Raw genomic sequence first — 21,601 nt, forward strand, 5'->3', positions numbered from 1 at the left:
GTCTTTATAACTGTACAGCTTTATTAAAGTTATTCTTTATAACCGGCGAGCGCACTGGCCGGGGTCCCGCTTTTTTTTTTCTTGCTTGCAGAGACAGCTGCTGACGACTGCGCCAGCCGGACACCACCCCCGCGGAGAGCGAGCTACCGACGGGACCCTGCCACACCTGGCCCTTCTATAAGGACCCCCGAGTCTTAGGAGACCATCTGTGGCACCGGTCTACCACCACACGGGCCGAGCCGTGGTAGCCGCTGTGGATGGCGCCCGCCTTCACGCACGGTTCCTGACGAAAGCACCAACGACTGCAGCTGAGGGCAGCCAGCGGCGGCCGTGAACGCGCCGCCGCCGGTACTTCGGAAAGGACCACCCGGTCTTCGAGGATCGTCCCAGGCGCCGGACTGCAACCGTCAGGCATCAAGTGTTGTGACCGGCGAATAAACCGCTGTGTTGTTGAACCACTGCTTCAGCTTACGTCCCTTGCCGGTAGCAGCAAGGCCGAACCGCTGTAATATGTAGATAGCAAGAGGACATTTTGTGCTCCTTGCTACCAGGCCGAGGACAGCTTTCCGTTGTCTTTAAAAGATGTAACGTCGTTACATCCATCGGGGAAGCAACCAGTCATCGGTTGCTTCCCCAAGTCGGACAAGGGCGGTTAGTGACTGATGGGTCCTGATGATGAAGATTCATTATGACCAGAGTAGGTACAATATTTTTTTTCTGCATCTAGGATCTGTAACGTTTTAAGTTAAACACTACGCACATATGCGCAAATTTACTTGTGGGCCTTGTCATTGCAAACTTAACACAGGTCTCGTTAGCCGGCTGCCAGCTGGCTAATCCTTGTGATCAGGTCTTGCTAAATATTGATCCACATCTCCCGGTCAATTTCAAAGTGTACACCTTTAAATGTGCAGAAGTTTAAGAAACGTGCTTATTCACTTTTATGTATACGGTAATGGAGTATCTATCCGAAAAGGAACGACGCCGACGAATGCAATTCGAGAGTTACAGACGATGAAGGCGACCTGTTCGACATTTTTGTTTTTACACTGAAATCTTTGTACTAACGTGATAACAAATGCTGGCACGTTTGTCGCCGTATTTATGCCCGTATCTTTCTATTTATAACGAGACACTGGCGTAAATCCATCCGTTATCTTGAGAAGAATTGACACTTCCTCAGTGAATTTGTCACTATGTTAATTTATTGTTTTTCCCTGAAATGGTTCAATATATAGTTTCTTTTCAATAACATTTCCTCGGAAATTTGTAAATGATTCCAATACAAACTCAATTTACTAGTACTTGCGCCAAAGCCTCCACTTTAGCAAACTAAAGGCGATTAGCTTGAGCGAAAGGTCGATAGCGAGCAAGATGCTAAAGTACTCGGACAGGTTGACGTCCCGCGCTTGCAACATGTCGAGTACGTCTTCCCCGTCAACAGGGTGGCAGGCGATGCCTGCGTCGCGTTCGTCGCACTCGAGCTGCCCGCGACCTCCACCGAACACCGCAAACATCATTGCACGGTGACCGTAGTACACGTGAGAAGTGTACGTGAACCACCAGACGGCTGCGGACACGTAGCGTTGTTGCACGAAACTCCCGCTGAATAGGATCCATGGTGCTACAGCCGGCAAGGCCACGAACACCGCCAACTGCAAAAATTACATACACGTATAAATAACGGCTTACCCATGTGAACAGTGTGACTTGCACGTTGCTGTTTTCCTACAACGCAAATTTACTTAACACCGTTTTAAAGCAACGTTTTCTACCTCTACCAGGCAACGTTTCGTCGTGGCCTGCACCACAAGAAACTCCCAGCCACGCTAAATAGAACTACAGGCGCCGCCAGGGATCGAACCTGTAATCGAACACGTGGAAACGGGGAGAGAGACACTGGTTTTGATTCAGCGGCTAAGGAGGAGGAGGGAGTTGTTTGGGGTGGGGCGACGCATGAAACGAGAGTGAGGGGAGGCAGTGAGAAAGATGATGCAGTAGCCGCGCGTGCCGCCCTCCTTAAAGACGCTCCTCCGTTTTCTTCTTGCGATGCATCGCCGGGGTAGAGCGGTGGTGTCCGCCGCTCTAGCCCAGCTGTGGCCGACGCTACTAAGTTCGGGACGCCACCCCCGCGAACCCCAGGTAACGGTCGCCAGAGTCTCTGGTTTGACTCTTTGTAGAGCCACGTGTGGAAATTCAAGTCACGTCGTATGGGCAATTGTTGTGGGTGTCGTTTAAACCTTTCCAACCACCTTCACTGCGTGGATTGGAGCCAACTTTTTTTCTTTGGGTAGGTTCCTTACAAACCGCTCATTACAACGCTATGCCGACTTCTGTTGTGATAAGTAGTCTTGGATCTCTGCTTACACAATTGCGTTAATTGACACTGTAATAAAGTCAATCCCCTCTGTTTGTAAGGGCGAGCCTGCTCACCAAAGGCAGTGCTGTACTACGTTGAACTGGATTGTTGCCATAAAATTCGCTTCCTGTAAAAATTCAAATGTGCAGCAGTTTTCTTGAAACGCGGATGCCCAAACTTTTAAACACAAACTTCCCCTTTTCAGGCTATTCAGCATTCTTTTCATGGAACTCAGATTACCACGGTAATTGGTCTTACTGAATTCAAAGGGCCGAGGTATAAATTTCACATTTTCGAGCGAATTCTATATAAAACGTATCAATATAATGCCCAATCGCTTCATACGGCGCGCAGTTACCGAAATCACTGGATTAGAATGTCGCTAAGCGCAAATTCCCCGCCAACCACTCCATAAGAGAATGTGTGACAAACTCCCAGCGATTCCGCCGCTGTCTGCAACAGGGCGTAAAAGCAGTCCGAGGTTACTTTTTACTATTTCCTCTTTGATTTAGCGGCTCGAAGTGGCAGCGGCCCGGGACAAGCAAAACACACCTCATCTCACTGTTTTTCCTTCTCTGCCTCTTCCCGGCGCGACAAGAGGCGCGCATGCGCGACAATGGGATAACGGTCGCCGCTGCTGCCAGAACAACAGCGGTGCGCTGAGAAACCGCGGGGCTCGCCTGTGTCGTAACCCAGTGGCCGTGTTTGATGCCAACCGTCCCTATGTCGTGTCGTGCATCAGTGCTTATTGCTGCACGTTGCGTTTGTGCTCGGTCGCATTTTCATGACATGAATAAAGTGTTGAAGTGCGATTTCGGCTGCCGTCTTACTGTACGAACAGCGTACGTCTGCATGGCTGCCCGCCGTCTCGGCGAGGCCTAGCGGGCGGCGCGAAGGGGGCGCGGCCAGCACCAAAGCGGTGGGGAGAGGCAAGGGGACGAAAGCATCAGCCCCCCTCCCCCGGTCTGCGCCTCCCTGCTGTGTTGGCATGACAATTAGTACGCCTCCAAGCTAAAGATGGCGGCGACGATGGCAATTACAACACACTTTTGCCCGCCCAGGCTCACCAGGGGAGGATTTGGCGCTAGTCGCACAATTATCCGGGACGCTGGGTTGAAGGCTCAGAGGCCGCCAACTGGTAAAAGCGCCTCCCAGCGACAAGGCGCCAAACTATACGAGGTGCAAGCTGTCCCATATGTCGGCTGGTTGGACAGCCCTAGACTTCCATTAGCCGGCCGTGCTTCCAACACAGCCTCAACGACTGGACAGATAAAGCTACAAAGCCACACTGAAAACGTTGGCTTAGGGGCCGAGATTAATAGGCACGTCTTATGTTCTTGCGTTGGACCAGTAGGGTTGAAGCTTTAAAGCCTTTAACAATAACTTCAACAAAACAGCGCGAAGCACGGGACAAAGGGAAGACGAAGTCTTCATCTTCCCTTTGTCCCGTGCTTCGCGCTGTTTTGTTAAAGTTATGTACCAACTTGCCCAACTACAAACCCTGCTGCTTTAAAGCCTCTAAGCTAGGAGTTTTATGGACGTTCTCTACCCCCTCCCCCCTAAACCGAGGATTCCCCTCAAGTGCCAAAAGCGCGAATAATAATCGCGGTGTGAGATACTCTTCTTTTAATATGCTTCCGATTCAACACTCCGCATGCGTTCACGCATAAATAAATGGATAGTCCTCTTCCTTACTTTGTATTAGAAGGTGGATCTGTTGATGTGGGCAGTGAAACACTCGTCTCACCCTGGGCCCGTATGCGGGCGAAAAATCTGCTTGAATAGCGAGATTTTCTAATACAGCAAGCAACTCTGTAAACAAGAGCGTGAGGTGGCATCTCACTTTCCGAAACAGGGCTTTTTTTCTTCACTAATTTTAATTAAGTAAGCGGTTAACCTCGGTAACCAACCACTAGCAGCGGCGGGTGCTCATTGCTCAGTAATCTGACACTACATCGTCCCCTCCCGAAAGTCCCCCAAACAGCTCTTGCTGCTAAAGCGTCTCTCTTGGCTAACCCATTCGAAATGTTCTAGACGTTATCACATATTGTTAATCAAATGGAGAAGTGTGCAAATAACCAGAAGTGAAAGCCGTTAAATTAACGAACCCGACCTTTTGGCTAACGGTAACAGTTTGTGAAAAGACGGAGCAATACTCACAAAACAAGGAGGGGGTACGGGGGGAGAACATGATACCAAAATAAAAAGTAAAAAAAAACACACTCAACATCTAAAAGAAAGGAAAACTTCTGAGTACAGCGGGCTAGTCTGCGTAACCTCCCGATTGTTTCATTCTTCTTGCTTTCTCCAAGGCATTCCAAAATTTTCCTTTCAGCGTTACAGAAGATGTCGAAGCTGGATGAGCTTTTTGCATCACTTCCGACAGAATAATTGTAGGATACTCCCGTCCTACCCATAAAGTTAAAGATTACGGAGTCATCGCGGCTCCATCCTTGCGTAGGTCGGTGCATGCAGGCAATGACCGTTATGGAAACTTGGCAAGGGTGGTGGGCATTATCTCTTGTGTACTTACCTGAAGACGGAAAGCTGTGGAACAAACGTAGGCGAGGCTTTGGCCCACAGAGGACACCAATATACTAAAAAGGAGGACCGTAGCGATTCTGTACAACTCCATGGGTTGAGACGTGGTCCAGTACACGATGCTCATCATGATAGTAGGAACGCAGACCTGCAAACGAACAGTCAGGAAAACGTCAAATGGCCTACTCACCTTGCGCATTAATTAGCACAAACATAAGGTTCTGAAGCCTCTTAGTATACGTGCAGACCAGTTCGTACTGAGTGCCGTTATCGTTACTGTTTGGTCGCGTCAAATATTCCGCAGCCCTCGAACTCAGCATTCCAACTATGACTAGCAATTACTGCCCTTTCTTAACCATACCCATACCCGTTACCACTCCCCTCTCAATTGAATCTTCTGCCCTCCCCCCACAATAAACGCTTCTACAACTGCTATCGTTTGCGTTTGGAATTACTGCATTGCGCGGCCATTACTAAAGGGCATTGGGTATGATGTGCCATTAGACAAGCACTTGTGTCTAGTTCTGTATTAAAATCGCTCTGTAATACGCGTATTTCTGAGACAATTCCCACAAACCACCATACAGAAAATACTTCGCGATCCGAATCGTGCTTCGTTTACGCATTACGAAAATGTATCCAAGACTGGTAAAACGAAGTGTTGTTCATTTTGCTCGCTTGGCCTTTATACAATCATGACGCAGTGTCGTGAGTACATTGCCAAGGACCCATCACAGATTTAAGAATCGCGTTCGCTCATCTTCATCGTCCTGATCTTACACCCTTTGGAGTTTTTCTTTTCTCAGGTAAATTAATTAGGGACATGGCCAAGTGCCCCAGTTAAGAGGCCGTTTGCATTATTAGCGTAAACGCGCTTTCTTGGGTAACAGGCGTGCACAGCTTAATCTTGCAGGCTGCAGTACATTTCTACCAGACATTTTCTTATGGACTGCCGAGAGCATGCGACGGAGAGGTTAGCTTTGTTTAAGGAACTTCGGAGAAGAGCCGCTCCGCATGACTCTTTGGATGATATCATTTATCCTATAGGACATTGTGTAGCCAGGAGCGATTTTGCGCCTGATCCTCGGGTTTTTAAGTGACCCACGTCTCAGTGAGTCTTGGTGATTTCCCGCGTATATAGCTGCAAGAAGGTGTTGGTCGGGGGAGAAATATCCGGCATATCACGCAAGGCTAGACCCACCCGTCAATAAACATCATCAGCACCACCACCATCCAGCGTATGTTTCCTAATAGAAGGCCCCAACGCCTTAACTAGATCCACCATTGTCAGCTGTAATCACGAATCGTCTGTGGTGCAGACATTACCATATCCAGTGGTATACCCTCCTAATTTTCTACAGCCAGGTAACGAGTGCCCTGTACAAAAAATTCACTATCTCCCTGTAGGGGAACCCTGAGTAGTATGTAAAGCAGCCATGGGGTCGACTCAAGTTCCCATTAGTTTTCAGTTCGATCGCGGCGTTGCAGGAGGAGAATGAGGGGAGCGGAGCGCGCGCGCGCGTCATTTATACCGCGGAGCTACAGTGGCGCCCCCAGCGGAGTATGCAGCGGCTACCGTCGCGTCTATAACCCTAAGCTGCTTCGCATTATCGAGCGTGGAGCCGCAGTTGTTGCCATTCGTTGCGCAATCCCGGAGAGGAGAGGAGCTTCCGAGAGGAGAGGAGGAATGCCGGAGAGGAGAGGAGCGTCGGAGAAGAGAGGAAGAATACCTCGCATACTACTCAGGATTCCCCTACGGCAAGATGACGATGGTGGTTGAAAACACTTGGAGGAAAACAACATGTTTCCACACTGTATGATTGGTTTTCGCAGTGAACTATCCACTCAAGATGCCTTTCTACAGCTGAGACACGACATCCTCAATCGCAATGACGACTACGATCAAATTGTATTAGCCCTGGATCTGAAAGGGGCATTTGACTACGTATCGCATGAGGCAATATTCAAGGCCGCTGAAAAGGCAGGATGCGGCAAGAAAGTTTATGATTACATCAGAAACTTCCTGTCAAACAGAACAGCCACGGTTGGCATTGGAAACACTAGATCCGAACCTTTCGAAATGCCTAACAGGGGAACTCCACAAGGGGCCATCATCTCCCCAGTGCTGTTCAACCTGACAATGATTGAAATAGCCAAGAAATTAGAGGAGAAAGAACACATCGGCAAATCAATCTACGCAGATGACATCACCATATGGACCTAAAGTGGAACCCTCTCAGAAAAACTACTGATCCTACAAGAAACCATCAACGAGCTACAAGAACCAATACGAAGAAATGGCCTAAAATGTGCCCCGGAAAAAACTGAACTCATTAGAATAAGACCCTCCAAAGAGGAAATTCCCTCTGGAAGCATAGTAATTGACAACCAAAACATTCTCTTCAAACCGACGATAAGAATATTAGGCATGCACATACAAAACGACAACAAGGCCACCACCACCTTGGACAAGCTAAAGAAAACAACACAACAACTAGCTAGAGTCATCCGAAGAATCACAAGAACAAGAAAAGGAATGAGAGAAGAATACACTCTCAAGCTGGTGCAAGCATTAATCATGAGTAGAATTACTTACAGCTTACCGTACCACCACATCGACGCAAACCAACATGAGAGGGTCGACGCACTCATCAGAACTGCCTACAAGGCAGCTCTCGGCCTTCCCATATACACCTCAAATGAGAAATCCTACAAGTTGGGAGTGTGCAACACCTTTCGGGAGGTCACAGAGACTCTCCTAGAAGCCCAGAAAAAACGACTACTGAATACCAAGACTGGAAGAGAAATACTGAGAAGAGCCGGGTACTCAGTCCACTCAGAGTACATACAGAGAACGATAGAACTTTCTCCTCAACAAAGAGCAAGCCTCAAAATTGCACCGATTCCCCGAAAAATGAATCCCATATACAACAAAGGAAGAAGACTAGCACGAACAAGATACATAAGGAAGACATACGGCAAAGACCCGGACGCAGTCTACACCGACGCGGCAACTAACAGCCGTGGCAACGCCTCAGCGGTGGTAGTCAACTGCGACAGGAAAGCTCTATACCTGCCCTCCCTGGCTTCTTCCACAGCCTAACATCACTGCTAGAATACCAGGTATCGACAAGAAGGCAAATGTTCCTGTACCGGCGTTGGTCCAGTTAGTGTTGATGCATATGTATAACGCGCACGCGGACAAGCTACATGTGTACACGGATGGATCTTGCAATACACGTAGCTCCGCTTGCGCGTTCGCAGTGCCTGCACTAGGTGTGCAGCAGATGTTCCGATTGTCACACAGAACATCCTCGACAACTGCTGAACTCTGTGCCATTGTGGAGGCTGTCAAGTTTATTGCCACAAGGCAGCAAAGTGCTAGGTGGGTTGTCTGCTCAGACTCTAAGCCAGCACTTCTGCTCCTATCAAATGTTCAGGCTAGAAACGGGTACCGAATAATGACCCTTACGATTGCTGAACATCTTCAAGCAGCCCGTGATAAAGGGCATGTCGTAGACTTCCAATGGGTACCCAGCCACAGTGGCCTAAAAGGCAACGAGGCAGCCGACAGACTCGCCAAACAGGGGCACGACGACGGCGACGAGCTCACCCTTCCTCTCCTCGCTGATGATATAAGGAGCATCATACGGAAACTAAGTGAGCAACGGTCTGCAGAGGCGTGGTTTGATGAAGACACGAAGCGGTCATTGCTGTACGCAATAGACCCAGCTTTACAGTTCCGTGTGAATGTGAAGCTGTCACGAAATGTAGAAACTCTGCTTCACCGTTTGCGACTCGGGGTGGCTTATACAAAGTCGTTTTTGTACCGAATTCACTGTGCAACCTCACCATCCTGCGCATGCGGAGCGCCCGAGGAAGATGTTTCCCACGTGATGCTAGACTGCCCATTATACTCACGGCAAAGACGTGAACTTTTACACAAACTCCCATTAGAGAACCGTCGTGTGGTGTGTTTAGAATCTTTACTAGGACCATGGCCTGATGCGGGGCTTCAAAATAAGGTTGTTCGTGCCCTGAATGTGTTTTTTACCTCAACAGGAATAGTGACAAAGTATTAGGTGACATATTAGATTTTTGTCGTGACTCAGGGACCACCAACCCAGGAGGACATTTTACAGACAACTTTTAGCACTCACGAAAGTGTGGTGCACAGTGGAATAGTATAGCCGGGTCTACGACCCTGTATTGGTGAAATGGAGTAGCCGGGAGCAGATCCGCTTCCAACCTCTCCACTCAATAAACCAGTTAAACCACCTAGACTTCCTAATGAGCAACAAACAGAACATGCAAGAAGCCGAAACCACCGCCATCCTAATGGCCATAAGGTGGGGCGAGCACAAAAAGAAAAATCTCACCATAATTACTGACTCCACGAGAGCAATTAGAAACCTAATTTGCGGAATAATTCCTAAAACAGCAAAGAATATAATGCCTCTGACACCGAAAGGCAAACACGAAATAATATGGACCCCGGCCCATCAGGGACTGGAAGGAAATGAAAAAGCGGACTCCCTCGCGAGGCAAATCATGGACCGCGGGGAGTCTGAGCATTCATACGCCCTTCCTCCATACAGTGCGGCTACCGACCGACCCCGGTTATGCCGACTAACCAGAAAAACAATGCCGACACCTCATCTTCTACTAGACGCAGAGGAGGCCAGAAATCTTAAGAAAATTCAGACAAATACCTACCCACATAAGTCTAGATTAGTACTCATGTTTCCGGATAAGTATAACGAAGAATGCCATAAATGCCATCAGAAGGCAGAACTCTTCCACACTATATGGAACTGCTCGACCATATGGCAACAGAACAACTACAATACATCAATAGAGTCCTGGGAAGCGGCACTGTCCAGCTCGGACCTCTCCAGCCAGCGAGAACTGCTGGAAAGAGCCAAGTTAGGTGTTTTCGCCACTGAAGTCCTGGAAATAGGACTCCACCCTTGACTCCACCCCCTCCTCTTCTACCTTTGTTGTGAATAAAGTTTACCACCACCACCACCACATAAAAGCGAAGCTATCTCGTGATGGATTCTTTGGTTGGCCAATCTCTAGGGGAATCCTGCCACAATGATCATCAGTGGTTTCTGGCCAGGCATGCGCAGTGAGGTGTGGTACTCAGAGTTCCCCTACGGGAAGATGACGACGGTGGTTGAACGCGAAGCTATCTCGTGATGGAATCTTTCGTTGGCCAATCCCTTGGGGCATCCTGCCACAATCATCATCAGCGGTGCCTGGCCAGGCATGCGCAGGGGGGGGGGGGGGGGTTGGACGCCACACAACGGCACCCACACAACGGCGGAGGGGACAGGCTCGACCTTAAGCTGCTTTGCATCTAAAACATGGACAATAGTTTATGGTGGTGTACAGTGTTACGGTGCGACCCCAAAGGAACAAGCTACCCTTTTCCTCCACCCGGGTCTTAGTGATTAATGTGTAAGTGGAGCGTTTGAAGAAGAATGAAATCCCCTCTGGTGGTACTGGCATTTTGTTTAGACGTTGGAGAACGTTTTGTCGAACACGCTTGGCTGTCTATAGTGACGCAGACTATCGGCCGACAAGGAGGTACTTCGGCGAATACATTTCAGAGTAGAGAAATGACAGAAAACACATGAGTGCGTGCCGTCACAGTTAGTGAGTATCTAGACATTGTTAATGCTAAAACCTCCTTTAAAACGATTTCAGCCGTCGTCGGATCGGCGGCCTTCCCACTATTGGGGAAAGCGCAAGCATGGAACTAAAAAGGTCGTGTGGCACAGAGAATTTGGGTTAGACTCGCTTCCCGAAGGCACGGGTTCGTATCCCAGACCATCAAGTTTTTTCTTCTTTAATTTTAGTCCGGCTGCACCGTCGCCCATTTCCGGATCATTATTCGGCCAGCTAGACACTGGACCCAGGAATTTCGCGTAATAAAAGATTTGATACTTTTGCATTTTACACTTAGGGCACCTGTTAATCGACCAGATTTAGGGGAAATCCCCAAGGTGGAGTAAGTTTCTACCAAGGAAAGCTTAACATCTACCTGAATGCAGCCGTACGGCTACAAAGGAAAGCTATAGAGCTTCCTCAGAAACATCGCAGTTGAAGAAAAATTCGTCCTGGTCCAGGATTCTAACCCGGGACCACCGCTTAACCGGAGCAGTCACTCTACCAACTGAGCTAACCAGGAGGCTAGTCATTTGTAGCGCGAGAGCGAATTGATCAACAACTCGAAGGGAAGGACAGGTGTTAATCGACCAGATTATAGGGGAACTTCTCCAAGGTGGAGTAAGTAAGAAACAGCCAATTACAAAGTCTATACAGCTACTACACTTTTTTTCAAAAAGTTGCGTTAAAACTCTTTAGAATTGGTGGAAGAGTTCTCCACTACTCTGTACCAGGAATTGTTTTCACTGAGACTCAGCGTGCACACCAGAGTGGCTTTAGGGATCAGGAAAACAACATGCACCTCTCCTCATTCAAAATTTTCCAATGTTTAGGCACGAACTGTGCCGAGTGAAGTGTAAGTTTTTATTATATAGCCAAATAGTTGCAAAAACAGAATAAAGGGCGGTGACGCTAGCTTCCAGAGGGGTTACATGCGCCAACCTAAGCGATTGATAGACACTATAGAAACCGCAAACTGAAAATGATTGCTTCAAAAACAAAATATTTCTGCTCTAAATACACAATACCCGCTTTTCAATTATCTAGCTGTCAAAGATAGCTCCACAGCAGAAGTTGTTAAGAAACTATGCTTGTTTGGATGACGCTGCACCTACATACTAATAGAAACCTAATACCAAGTCAGCGGCACATCGGAGGGACCCTGACGACTGGAAGATTTTGTTTTTTAGGGCTTTGCAGTCGCCAAGCTACTGCCAACATGCAATAGACACTTCACTCGTTTTTTTGGCTTGAATTATCGAATTCTGTCCGTTTGATCTCGTGGGCTCGAACTTCCTAGTACTAAATACAACTGACGCCCGCAATTGTTTTGCTGGACAAGTGATTTTGACGGTAAGGTTTAAAATTTCTCCCACGAAAGCTTGTGCTTCGGTTTCCTGTCGGACCGGCCTTTTATAGTTGGAGTTGCTTAACTCTGTACCTGTCCTCTGGGGCTACCTTTGTTGCGCTACGGAACATTGTCAGGGAAGGGGTGGTCACAAATGCTTCTTTGCATTGGGAAGTAACTCAGATAGAGCAGCATTATTTTCCACCGAACACCAACATAAGAGGGTAAACAACATTAGGCTTCAATTACCGTGCACGCGCTATGGGTCAGCCTTTGTGTTCGGTGTCATAACCTTGGTCACACGACTTAATAGAGGCAGCTGCGTTCCTTGCCACTCTGCCGTTCCTCTCAATTTCGTCACGCAAGCTGCCTCCTCCGAAGCTGGTGAGCGATCGGCCGCTACACAGATCACTCGGCTCACAGTCAGGCTTACTAAAGGAAAACGGATCTACTGACCATCGACCTCATAGCGTCCGTATAACTTTTCCAACCTGAACATCAAATCGAATGACCCCTAAGCATTTCTGATGAGTTGTGGTTGCCAAAAAATTAGCGGCTAATTGAACACTGCTGAGTGCTTCATTGAGTCTCGCTATGTGAGGATCCTTTTCTAGTTGTGCTGCAGGTTGTATCTCAAGCCCGGTGACTGAATCGGTGAGGGACACTTTCCAGGGGTTTTATGTGTGCAGATTAATTGTGTACGGTTTAACGCGCCGACGCAACGCAGGCGATGCGGCCTGCGCCGTAGTGGGGCGCTCCGGATTAGTTTTGACCACCTGGGGATCTTTAACGTGCGCCGAAATCTCGTACACAGGGGCGTTTTTGCTTTTCGCCTCCATCAGAAAAGCGGCCGCCGCGGCCGGGAATCGAACCCGCGACCTCGTTCTCAGCAGTGCAACGCCTTAGCCACTGAGCCACCCCTTTATGTGTGCAGATTGGCTTAGTTGCGTAATCATTTGGGCTCTGTTACTCAGGAACTGAAATCGATTTATTCCGCAAGGGCTCTACGGTTGATTTGACTGCCTGCCTGTTGGCTTGCATCGCTGCGCTAATGTGCTCCGTTACTTCATCTCCGGTGTACCTCGAGGGCCACGTTTCGCTTCTGCCGAAGATGTTCATGCTTGACTGCATGACGGTGTAGTACAGCCGTTCACTGTCTTAGCTGGAGCAACGCTTTACACACGTATTGGTTCCTCTTGCTTTGGTGTAAGATAATTTAGTGACAACGCCGTCATTCATTTCAAGTTTAATGGGGCGCTTAAGTCCTACACATTTGTTTGAACAATTTTTAGTTATAATTTCGGAGGTATTCTGCGCTAAAGTCCAATCTGATGTTCCAGCTAAGGCTGTGTACGACTGTATGTACTGCCGAGCGGCCGGGCGTGCTCGAGGCTGTTGCCTAGCAGAATTTGATTCACTCTGTATAGGACGAATAATTTCATCTATTCAATACTGAAGGCTTACAAAGCCCAATTTTGAGCTTACAAAGCTCAACGAAAGCCGATGTGCGCGCACCTCGTTACCTTGCAGCGCCCTTTTTTCTGCAAAGACACCACAGCACTTCTCATTAGTTGGGAATTCAATGGTTTGCATGCACTATGAAACGAAACGCCGCCAGTTAGAAATGTCACCCAATCCACCCTAGTGGGTACGTTGTCATGCCTGTGTTTTTCAGCTTAAACGTGTGGTTACCTCGAAGTTAAGCCCAATTACGTTATGAGCAACGCAAAACTCCTTGAACGTCCAGCTCTATGCACCCATAGTCGGTGCTTTCTAAGTCAAAGGCCGAAACGCATTTACCAGGGCCCCCGCTCGTCAGCTAAAGACAATGAGCGCAGGTTGCGTCGTTTCTTTTTAAAGCCAGCGTCGGTTATTCGGGATTGATTCTGAAAATTGAACAGCGAACTTTCCTTGACAATTTCTTCGTCACACATTTTCTTCGTCCTTGTTAAAAATGTGAGCTGTTCAATCTTCAACGTCTAGTCACCCATTAACCCAATATAGTACATTATTTGGCTGAATTTGCCTTCCGGGTACTTTGGTTTAAATTCCCATTCAGTCCCGCATTTTCCTTAACTGAAAGACCATTTTAGAAGCAAGCTGCCCCATCGACCATTTTAGAGGCTGGTTTGCTGCTACGCACGAACGGCACAGGGCACTGACAATGAGTCATTTATGTTATGCAATAAAATGTAAAAAATCAAAGCCCCTTTCTTAAGAAAAATATGCTTAAAAGCGAAGCTTTTTACATGCAGGCTGAGTCAAATGAAAGTCCGAAATCTATGTTCCCGAAGTATAAACTCCAAGCTGCCAGAGTACAAAGCCAAAGTCCATTGCAACTCAGCCGAAGTCCAAAGCCAACGCCCGCGCAATGAAATCAAGGGAAATGCTGAGTGAGCCGAATGCGATTATGGAACATTCATGATTATCGTCAGCGATTCTATTACAATCTGAATGTGTCTTTCTGTGCTAGACCACATCATGTTTTGTGCGTAAAGACATGGCATTGTCTACACGTGTGTGGTATGATTTAGGTGCCTTTGTGGAAGCCCCTTGGGTAAAAATGGCTTTCTTGCAGTGCGTTTTGGCACAACTACATCGCCATCAGTGAAATATAGAAAGCTTTGCTTTAAAATCATTACAGATGAAGGCCCTTTCACACTATGTTTTTTATAGCTAAGTCACGTCTTCAAACAAGAGTGGCCTAAATTATGTTTTACCCATACCACTTAATCAATATGTACCGCTGCTTATACACATTTTCTTCCGTTTGCGATCGACGGGTAATTTTAAGAAGTATTGACACAAAATTTCTGCGTTAGTTTTTTTTTTTCTGCTGCTATGTGGGCCTACCAGCCAAGTAATCAAAGGATAGCAGATTGGATGGTCTATCGCAGCGTAAATGATTATTTGCAGCCTCATTTATTCCCGTAAGTCTCCGTTTCAACGGCAGCTAGCACCCAGAAGGCCTCCATAACAAAAGGGGGCTCATGACGTCCCTTCTTGTCGCACGCACCCGGGCAGGATGACGCAGTCCCGAAATCGTGACGTGAGCAACAAAGCGGAGAAGCGGGAACTAGCAGCATCCACGACCTTGTCTACGTGAAGAAGGCCCTTATGCCGGCAGTTCGGGGCAAAGCGCTCAACGCATCACACTGATGCCAATGTCGAAAGGGTATCCGTTCTGACCTTTCTTGCGTGTGTAAATATAAAAATTGATTAAATATTTCGCACTGAACCAGTGTGGTTGAAACTTCCTGGGAGATACCTCCACATACAATGAAGCTTTTATTTGCAAGCTCTGAAATTTCTCAGCACTCCGTTAAACCTTTATACCCCGAGTCATCTTTGACAGTCCTGTCCCGGCTTCAGACACAACCCCCAATTCTTTTCATGCCCGTTGATGTACCTTGGTAACATTTAAATGACGGACTTTATTGCGGTAGTCTAGAGCGAAGAAATTACTGCTTATCTTATTTTCGCAAAGTTTACGTAATGACAGAGGCAATAACGAATCCTGGCGTGAAAGCCGCTTCAATTTCCCTGTTCTTGATATCATAATCGAGTTTCAGCGTGGTCGTAATATATTATTGCGGCCCACTGTTATAAATTTCACAACTAACTGTGCTACCTTCTGGAAAATTCTGACATTTTCTTGTACGTACCGTAAGAGGCACTTCTGTGATTATCCTCGACACGTAGTACAAGCTTGGACTGTACCAACAGTTCCTCTGTTCCCTCAAAACAACGCTGATATCCAGCGGAACTGGAAGGAAAACATTTGTGAAGGTTAAAGCAGTTAATCGTATTTTAGACTACGCTAATTAAAAACAGACGTCACCGAGGCACAGACACCACAATGAACAATAACAGCGGCAGGCCGTTTTACAGGACAGGGACGGCAATTTAACAATTGATTGTTGTGGTTGCTGGGGTGCGTTTACCATCAACTGCATCAGTGAAAGGCCTGCTCTTGTGTGAGCGAAGTCGCGGGCTAAATGAGAGGCAATAAAACGGGACACTTGCAATACCAAACTTTAAAGGGACAGACAACCGATTTTTGTCGAATATATTTTCTTTACCCCAAACGAAAGGGCATCATTTAAAGCACCTTGGCCCGAAACGGTTTTGCTGATAGCGCCCTAGAGCTTTCGGGATCTTAATTTTTAGATCAACCAGCCATACCTGTCCCGGCAGAAGGAATGCTGGCAAGCATGGCAGTGAGCCGTGCAGCAATACGCTTTTAAATGCACGTGAAATTAAAAGAGCTAATTAAAAACGTGCCCCCGGCAACAAAAATAAAAACAAGCATAATGCGCAACCGTTCCAATTCCTTCATGCGGTTTTTGAATCACGCATTGAAAACGAAGGAGTTATTCGGACACGGAACGTAGTGTCACTTTTAGACACTTCATGTCGCCACTTTTCAGACTTCGGAAATTTTATCACAAAATTAAAAGTATTTCCTCCTGTTCATTATAAGATTAGAATGCTGGTGGACGAAAAGCAGAGAGGGGAATAATGCCTAGGACAGTTACCACCTGTAACAGGGAAAAGAAAGTATTTCGGGCCTAATAAGCTTTACTGTCTGCCCTAAGCAGCGCTAGTATTAAACCAAGAGTGTAAAACATGGTTATATTAGTCCTTTACGGTAAGATGACATGTCATCACCCCGCTTCAAAGGGGAAACCAATAGGAATCATCATCATCATCATCATTTCGAAATTCCTTGCGGTTACCCCAGTATATAAAACGCTGGCTTATATGATATGAGCTTGAGGACATGCACTCCACAAAAATCAGTTGTCTCTCCCTTTAAGTGTCTATAGCTGTGTTCGCGCTTACATTTCTTGGCTATTCTTTGTACTGCCCACCTCTCAGCAGTATACCTTCCATACGGTGATTACCTGGCGGATGCTCAGTACCATTTGTTAAATATATGAATTCGATGATTTCATTCACGCCAAAATTGTTGAGGCGTGGCATGTAATCTAATCTTTCCGAAGTTTTCCTTGACACATAATAATCTTGCCGAAATAAAACGCTGGTTCTGGGGGTCACGATGCGATTTTCCGCCACTCCCTCCCCACCCCCCCCCCTTCCTCTTCCTCTTGAAATACGTTCACTTAATTGACTCCCAAGCATACTTGCTGTCTGCGCAGTGCGCGGCTTTTAAATGCAGAGCATTTCTTAGCCTCGCCTCTTCCTGCGTCGGACGGCGTCCACAGCTCCGCGTCCGCAGCATGTGCGCCTCTCCTCCTTCCCTCCTCTTTCTCAACAGCAGCTGGCGCGCGCATGCGTCGTAGTCAGCCCGTTCGCTCCGTCGCGGTCTCGGCGTAACAGGTGCATGATAGCAGCGCGGTGGGGCATGGAAGGGCGCGCGCTGCAAATATAAAGCGGCTAGCGGTCGCTCGTGCTTCAGTCACTGCGTTGCTCCTTCCTTCCTTGGTTGACGCTCGCTCCACCCTAACGCGACTTTACTCTCCTCTCTCTACCCCAAACCAACACCAACGCAACTACGACCCAACTACCCACCCTAACGCGACTTTACGCGGCGTTAACGACCCCTAATGCTCTGCATTTACTCGTGTTCCCCTCGCGGGAAGGCGCGGGAATTTTTTTTTTGCTTACATGTCAGAACGTTGGGGCCGACGGACTGAAACATCAACATGGCAATGGAGAGCATGTACATGGTTGCAATGTCCTGTGTTTGCGCAGCCCGGTTGCCAGAACCGTAGTACATGCCGGTCAGCAGCAGTGCGAAGAACAGGCTGACGCCGATTCGCAGAAGTGAGGCAGTCTGTTCCCGTGAAAAGATAAGTACAGGGTGATTCAGTTATTTTCACTGCGAGGCACAAATACAAGGCCGTTTTCGGCCTTGTACCATGAATTTTTCAGGAACTCTACCCGTGATCCCCCACCTCGAGTGCTCTATAAGCACCCACAAGGTAAGGTTCCTCGTGGGTCTCTCACTCCCTGCTCTCACTCTCTGTCCCCAGCAGCTGTTAAAGGTGTGGCAAAGTGAACAAATGGAAGTTTTCACCCCTGTCTTAAATTGTCTCTATCGATTTCCCTCGCTGTCTTTATTTTAATTTCTTTGCTCTTTTTTGCTTTTCTTGGCACACAAAATGCGACCTTCAGGGTATGAATTGAAACATTTAGAAGCTAATTGAAGCAATGATTGAAAACGAAAAGCAGTCTTTATATGACGTTTTCTAGGCATAACATTACCCGGAAGCGTGTGTTTCTTTTCAGGTTCTTCATGCGTACCTAACAGATATCTTAGGCCCGCCACCTCTGCACCTGTCATTCAGTCGGAGGCGTAGGAAGCAAAGTTAGAAGGCATGTAAAAGATTTCCAGCCACCAATGCCACTGGTGGCTGGAGATCTAATGTAAGAGATCACTCAACTCAGTCTTAGTAAAAAGCGCGCTCTCAACAAAAATGCTAGTAAAAAGATTGTAACGGTTTGTATTTACTAACTTCTTACAAACCTCACTACCCCCATAACAGTACGTAGGTCCTGCCACTAAGTATGCAACCTAAATGCCCATCATTACTTGTATAAACCGCCTACTTAGTAACTGCTGCTTGTTTGATACTAACTTTCACTGAGAGTAACGAAATTCTGTGAATTATTGAACATAACAACTACAGCACTTTTTGCACTTCAAATCACGATTAAAATTTTTTACAAATCCACGACCTGACTTTTATATACTCACATCAATATGCAGAATTCTATAATTATCGCTAATACATTTGATTTTTGCGACAAGCCCACTGACTATCAGAGGACTTTCCACTGCTCGCTATAAAAACAAGAAGAGCAGATGTATGTCTAAGGTGAATAAGTGATACTCGCTCTATTCATGCACCCCCCTGGTTTTCTTGCTCAATTTATTTGTTGCCGAAGTGTGACATGTGTGCGTTGAATGTGCCTATGTTGTGCTACACTCTCAGCCGATCCACATTGTCACGCGTGGCTTTTCACTTGGTTATGCGTGGCCAGTTAGTAAAAGCACTAAGTGCCTAGTGGATACTGGGGCACGTAACTGGTTAGTGTTCTGTTTGTAACTGCCACGACCTTTTTTTAAGAGTGCATCGTTTTACCTTAAAAGAAATTTGTAAGGCGGAACGAAACATTCGCAAGCTCAACTGAAAAAATGCGAACGGGATCTGCTTTCTCGGCCTTTCATCTATAAAAACTTGTAGTACATTAGGCTTCCACTGAAGGTGCAGTTGAACACGGGCCTTCCCAAAGCACACTATTTTTTTCTAAGAGCTTTTATAGGGGCCATGAAGACAACTCTAAGAGTCTTTACAGGGGCCATGAAGACAACACAATCTGGTTTATTCAAGACTGCGTTGACCACATAACAATACTGTCGCAAACTTCCGACGCAAACTTTCAACAACTGTGCTAGATACCAATGAAAATAGCTCAGGAAGTGACCTTTCACCGGTCACTTTCTTGTTTGGTCCTGATGACGCCTCACCAAATTTGTTTGTGTGATCACCTATCGCCAACGATACACACCGCCAAGAAACTACTGTGCATTTTTAAAAGTGCCTTTAGTTTTTTTTTTATCGTATCCCTTAAATCGAAACCTGTTAACCTAACACACTGATAACTGTTTTTTTTTAATTCGACTACTAAAAATGCCATATCCAACATCATGTAGTGCAAAATTTGGATGTATCTAAAACGCTTGTATTTTTTCTGAAAAAAAAAACATCTTTCGTAACTGGAATTGCGTTGAGTGGCATACCAGTGCTAAGTTTCCTCAAATTAAATGAAATAGTTTGTCTTAATTGCCTTTTTAAACGCCCTCAAGGATAAAAGTACAGCACAACCACAAATAGGGCGATAAGCGAAAGTGTTCACGTGTACGAGATTTCGGCGCACGTAAACGATCCTCAGCAGGGGCGTAGCCAGGGATTTTTCTCAGGGAGAGGGGGGGGGGGGCGCGGTCGACAAAAATATGGGAGGAGGAAATATGTAGGCAAGGCTCGCGTTGTTTTTCAAACGAATCTTGAAATAACCGACTTAAATATGCGATTTGTGTATGCTGAACGCTAACAGTAAATCCCACCTTAATGAACTTAGATGATGATGACTATGACGACCTAAATTCCCGTTCACCGGTCTATGGGTAGGCCACGGGTGATTCGTTCGTTCATAGAGCAGGCGGTTATGCGGGCACACGGTCGTGAGCGTGATCATGAGTGTGCTCGTGAGTAGCGCGCAGTCCCCGAATTTCGTCAAGCGGAAATGGAGGCCAACACTGGGTGTTTACTATCAAGGTTCGCGTGTTTAGATTTTCCTTTATGAAAGGGACTAATAAGTTTTCTTATCAGCTATGAGGTACAGTCGAGCACGATTTGAAGGTTATCGCGCGAGCATCGAGCAACCAAGCGTGCTACCTGACTACGGTTTCGTTTCAGAACCTTGAAAATCAAGATTTCGCACTCTTCTCTCCCATGTTGGCTGTTCCATGCTACAACAATGGCCCGCACGACTGACTTGCCACCCTTTAGGTTTCAAGCTTAACATTCGTTGTTATCAAGCACAGACTTGGTTGCCTTTTATCTACGCTGACGATTACGAAACTTGCATCAGTGGCATGGAAGGTTTGCTAAAGCTGGTGTTCTTTGGGCTTCATTTGAAAGAGTACCTTTTCCGCGATAACCTTCGAATCGCACTGGACTGTACGTGCGGCGCATTCGTATATTATGGAAGTGAAGCTAACACACGTGCGTCTTCGTCCTTAAGTAATCGCCTTTTCGTTATTTTTTTGTGCTAGTAACGTGAATAGTAAATTTACGCTTAGCGGAAAACCTTACTGCACTGCTGTTGAATGCTGAGCTTGTTGCACGAAGTTGAACAGCGCAGGGACGGGACTGAGTGCAGAGGTGACAAACACGGGCGCTGTCGCCTCTGCACTCAGCCCCGTCCCTGCGCTGTTCAACTTTATGCAATAAATCAACTAGCCCAGTTACAAACCCTCCTTATTGCACGTTTCTTAAATTTCATTCTATTTCTAGCCGTTAAATTGAACAGACATGGCTTCAGAAAAATTCCGGTTAAGCAAATACGGAATGCTGATTCTAACCAAGAGGGAAGTCAAGGAAACAATGGAATAGGGACAAAAAGACAAAGCCCTGCAATAAAGAGAATTGTGCAGTTTTGTTGATGTGGTGGAAATACAAGATGGGGAGAGCAATGCTTTTCATACAGCAGGAATTATGGAACCGCAATAGTCAATGAAATGCGTTATTGGTAGAAAAATAAAGATGTCGAGGATTGATAGTTGACTGAACAAAATACAGTGACATGCACTGTCCTGTTATTACACTTTCTACCAGTGTAAAGACAAGGAATGACACGCTAAAGTCCAGACCACATGTATGCCTATATGAGGCTTTTCCTGCTGTTCCTCCATTTCCCGGCCGTGCTGTTCTGCCAGCGAAACAGCGGGGCTGCCTCGATCGGCTCGCGGGAAGTGCCCGGCGCAGCTCGGGGTATCCGCCGCGAAATGCAGCCGGGCTGTATATGTTGACATGTACAGCATCTGGAGTGGGCAGAGGTGTCAGACGTTGACGTAGCTCTTGTTTTCAGCTTTATATAAACAAGAATGTCCTTAAAACTGCAGGTTCCGCACTTTCACGCGACTTCAG

General features: G+C 46.9%; 1 protein-coding gene across 2 annotated transcripts in view; it reads right to left on the reverse strand.

Moving 5' to 3' along the window:
- Nucleotides 1-1,180: 1,180 nt before the first annotated feature.
- LOC144179644 (ATP-binding cassette sub-family G member 1-like) overlaps nt 1,181-21,601 on the reverse strand; it is a 44,151-nt gene continuing 23,730 nt past the window's right edge. For both annotated transcript variants that reach the window (XM_077708077.1, XM_077708078.1), the window contains 4 exons: nt 17,553-17,721; nt 15,587-15,687; nt 4,893-5,048; nt 1,181-1,655 (listed from right to left, as the gene is read on the reverse strand). In XM_077708077.1, coding sequence (XP_077564203.1) covers nt 1,299-1,655; nt 4,893-5,048; nt 15,587-15,687; nt 17,553-17,721 — 783 coding nt within the window. In that variant the 3' untranslated portion in view covers nt 1,181-1,298. The remainder of the gene's footprint in view (nt 1,656-4,892; nt 5,049-15,586; nt 15,688-17,552; nt 17,722-21,601) is intronic.

This window comes from Haemaphysalis longicornis, unplaced genomic scaffold (assembly GCF_048455015.1).
Source record: "Haemaphysalis longicornis isolate Haplotype H1 unplaced genomic scaffold, Haemaphysalis longicornis Haplotype H1 scaffold_4, whole genome shotgun sequence".
NCBI lineage: Eukaryota > Metazoa > Arthropoda > Arachnida > Ixodida > Ixodidae > Haemaphysalis > Haemaphysalis longicornis.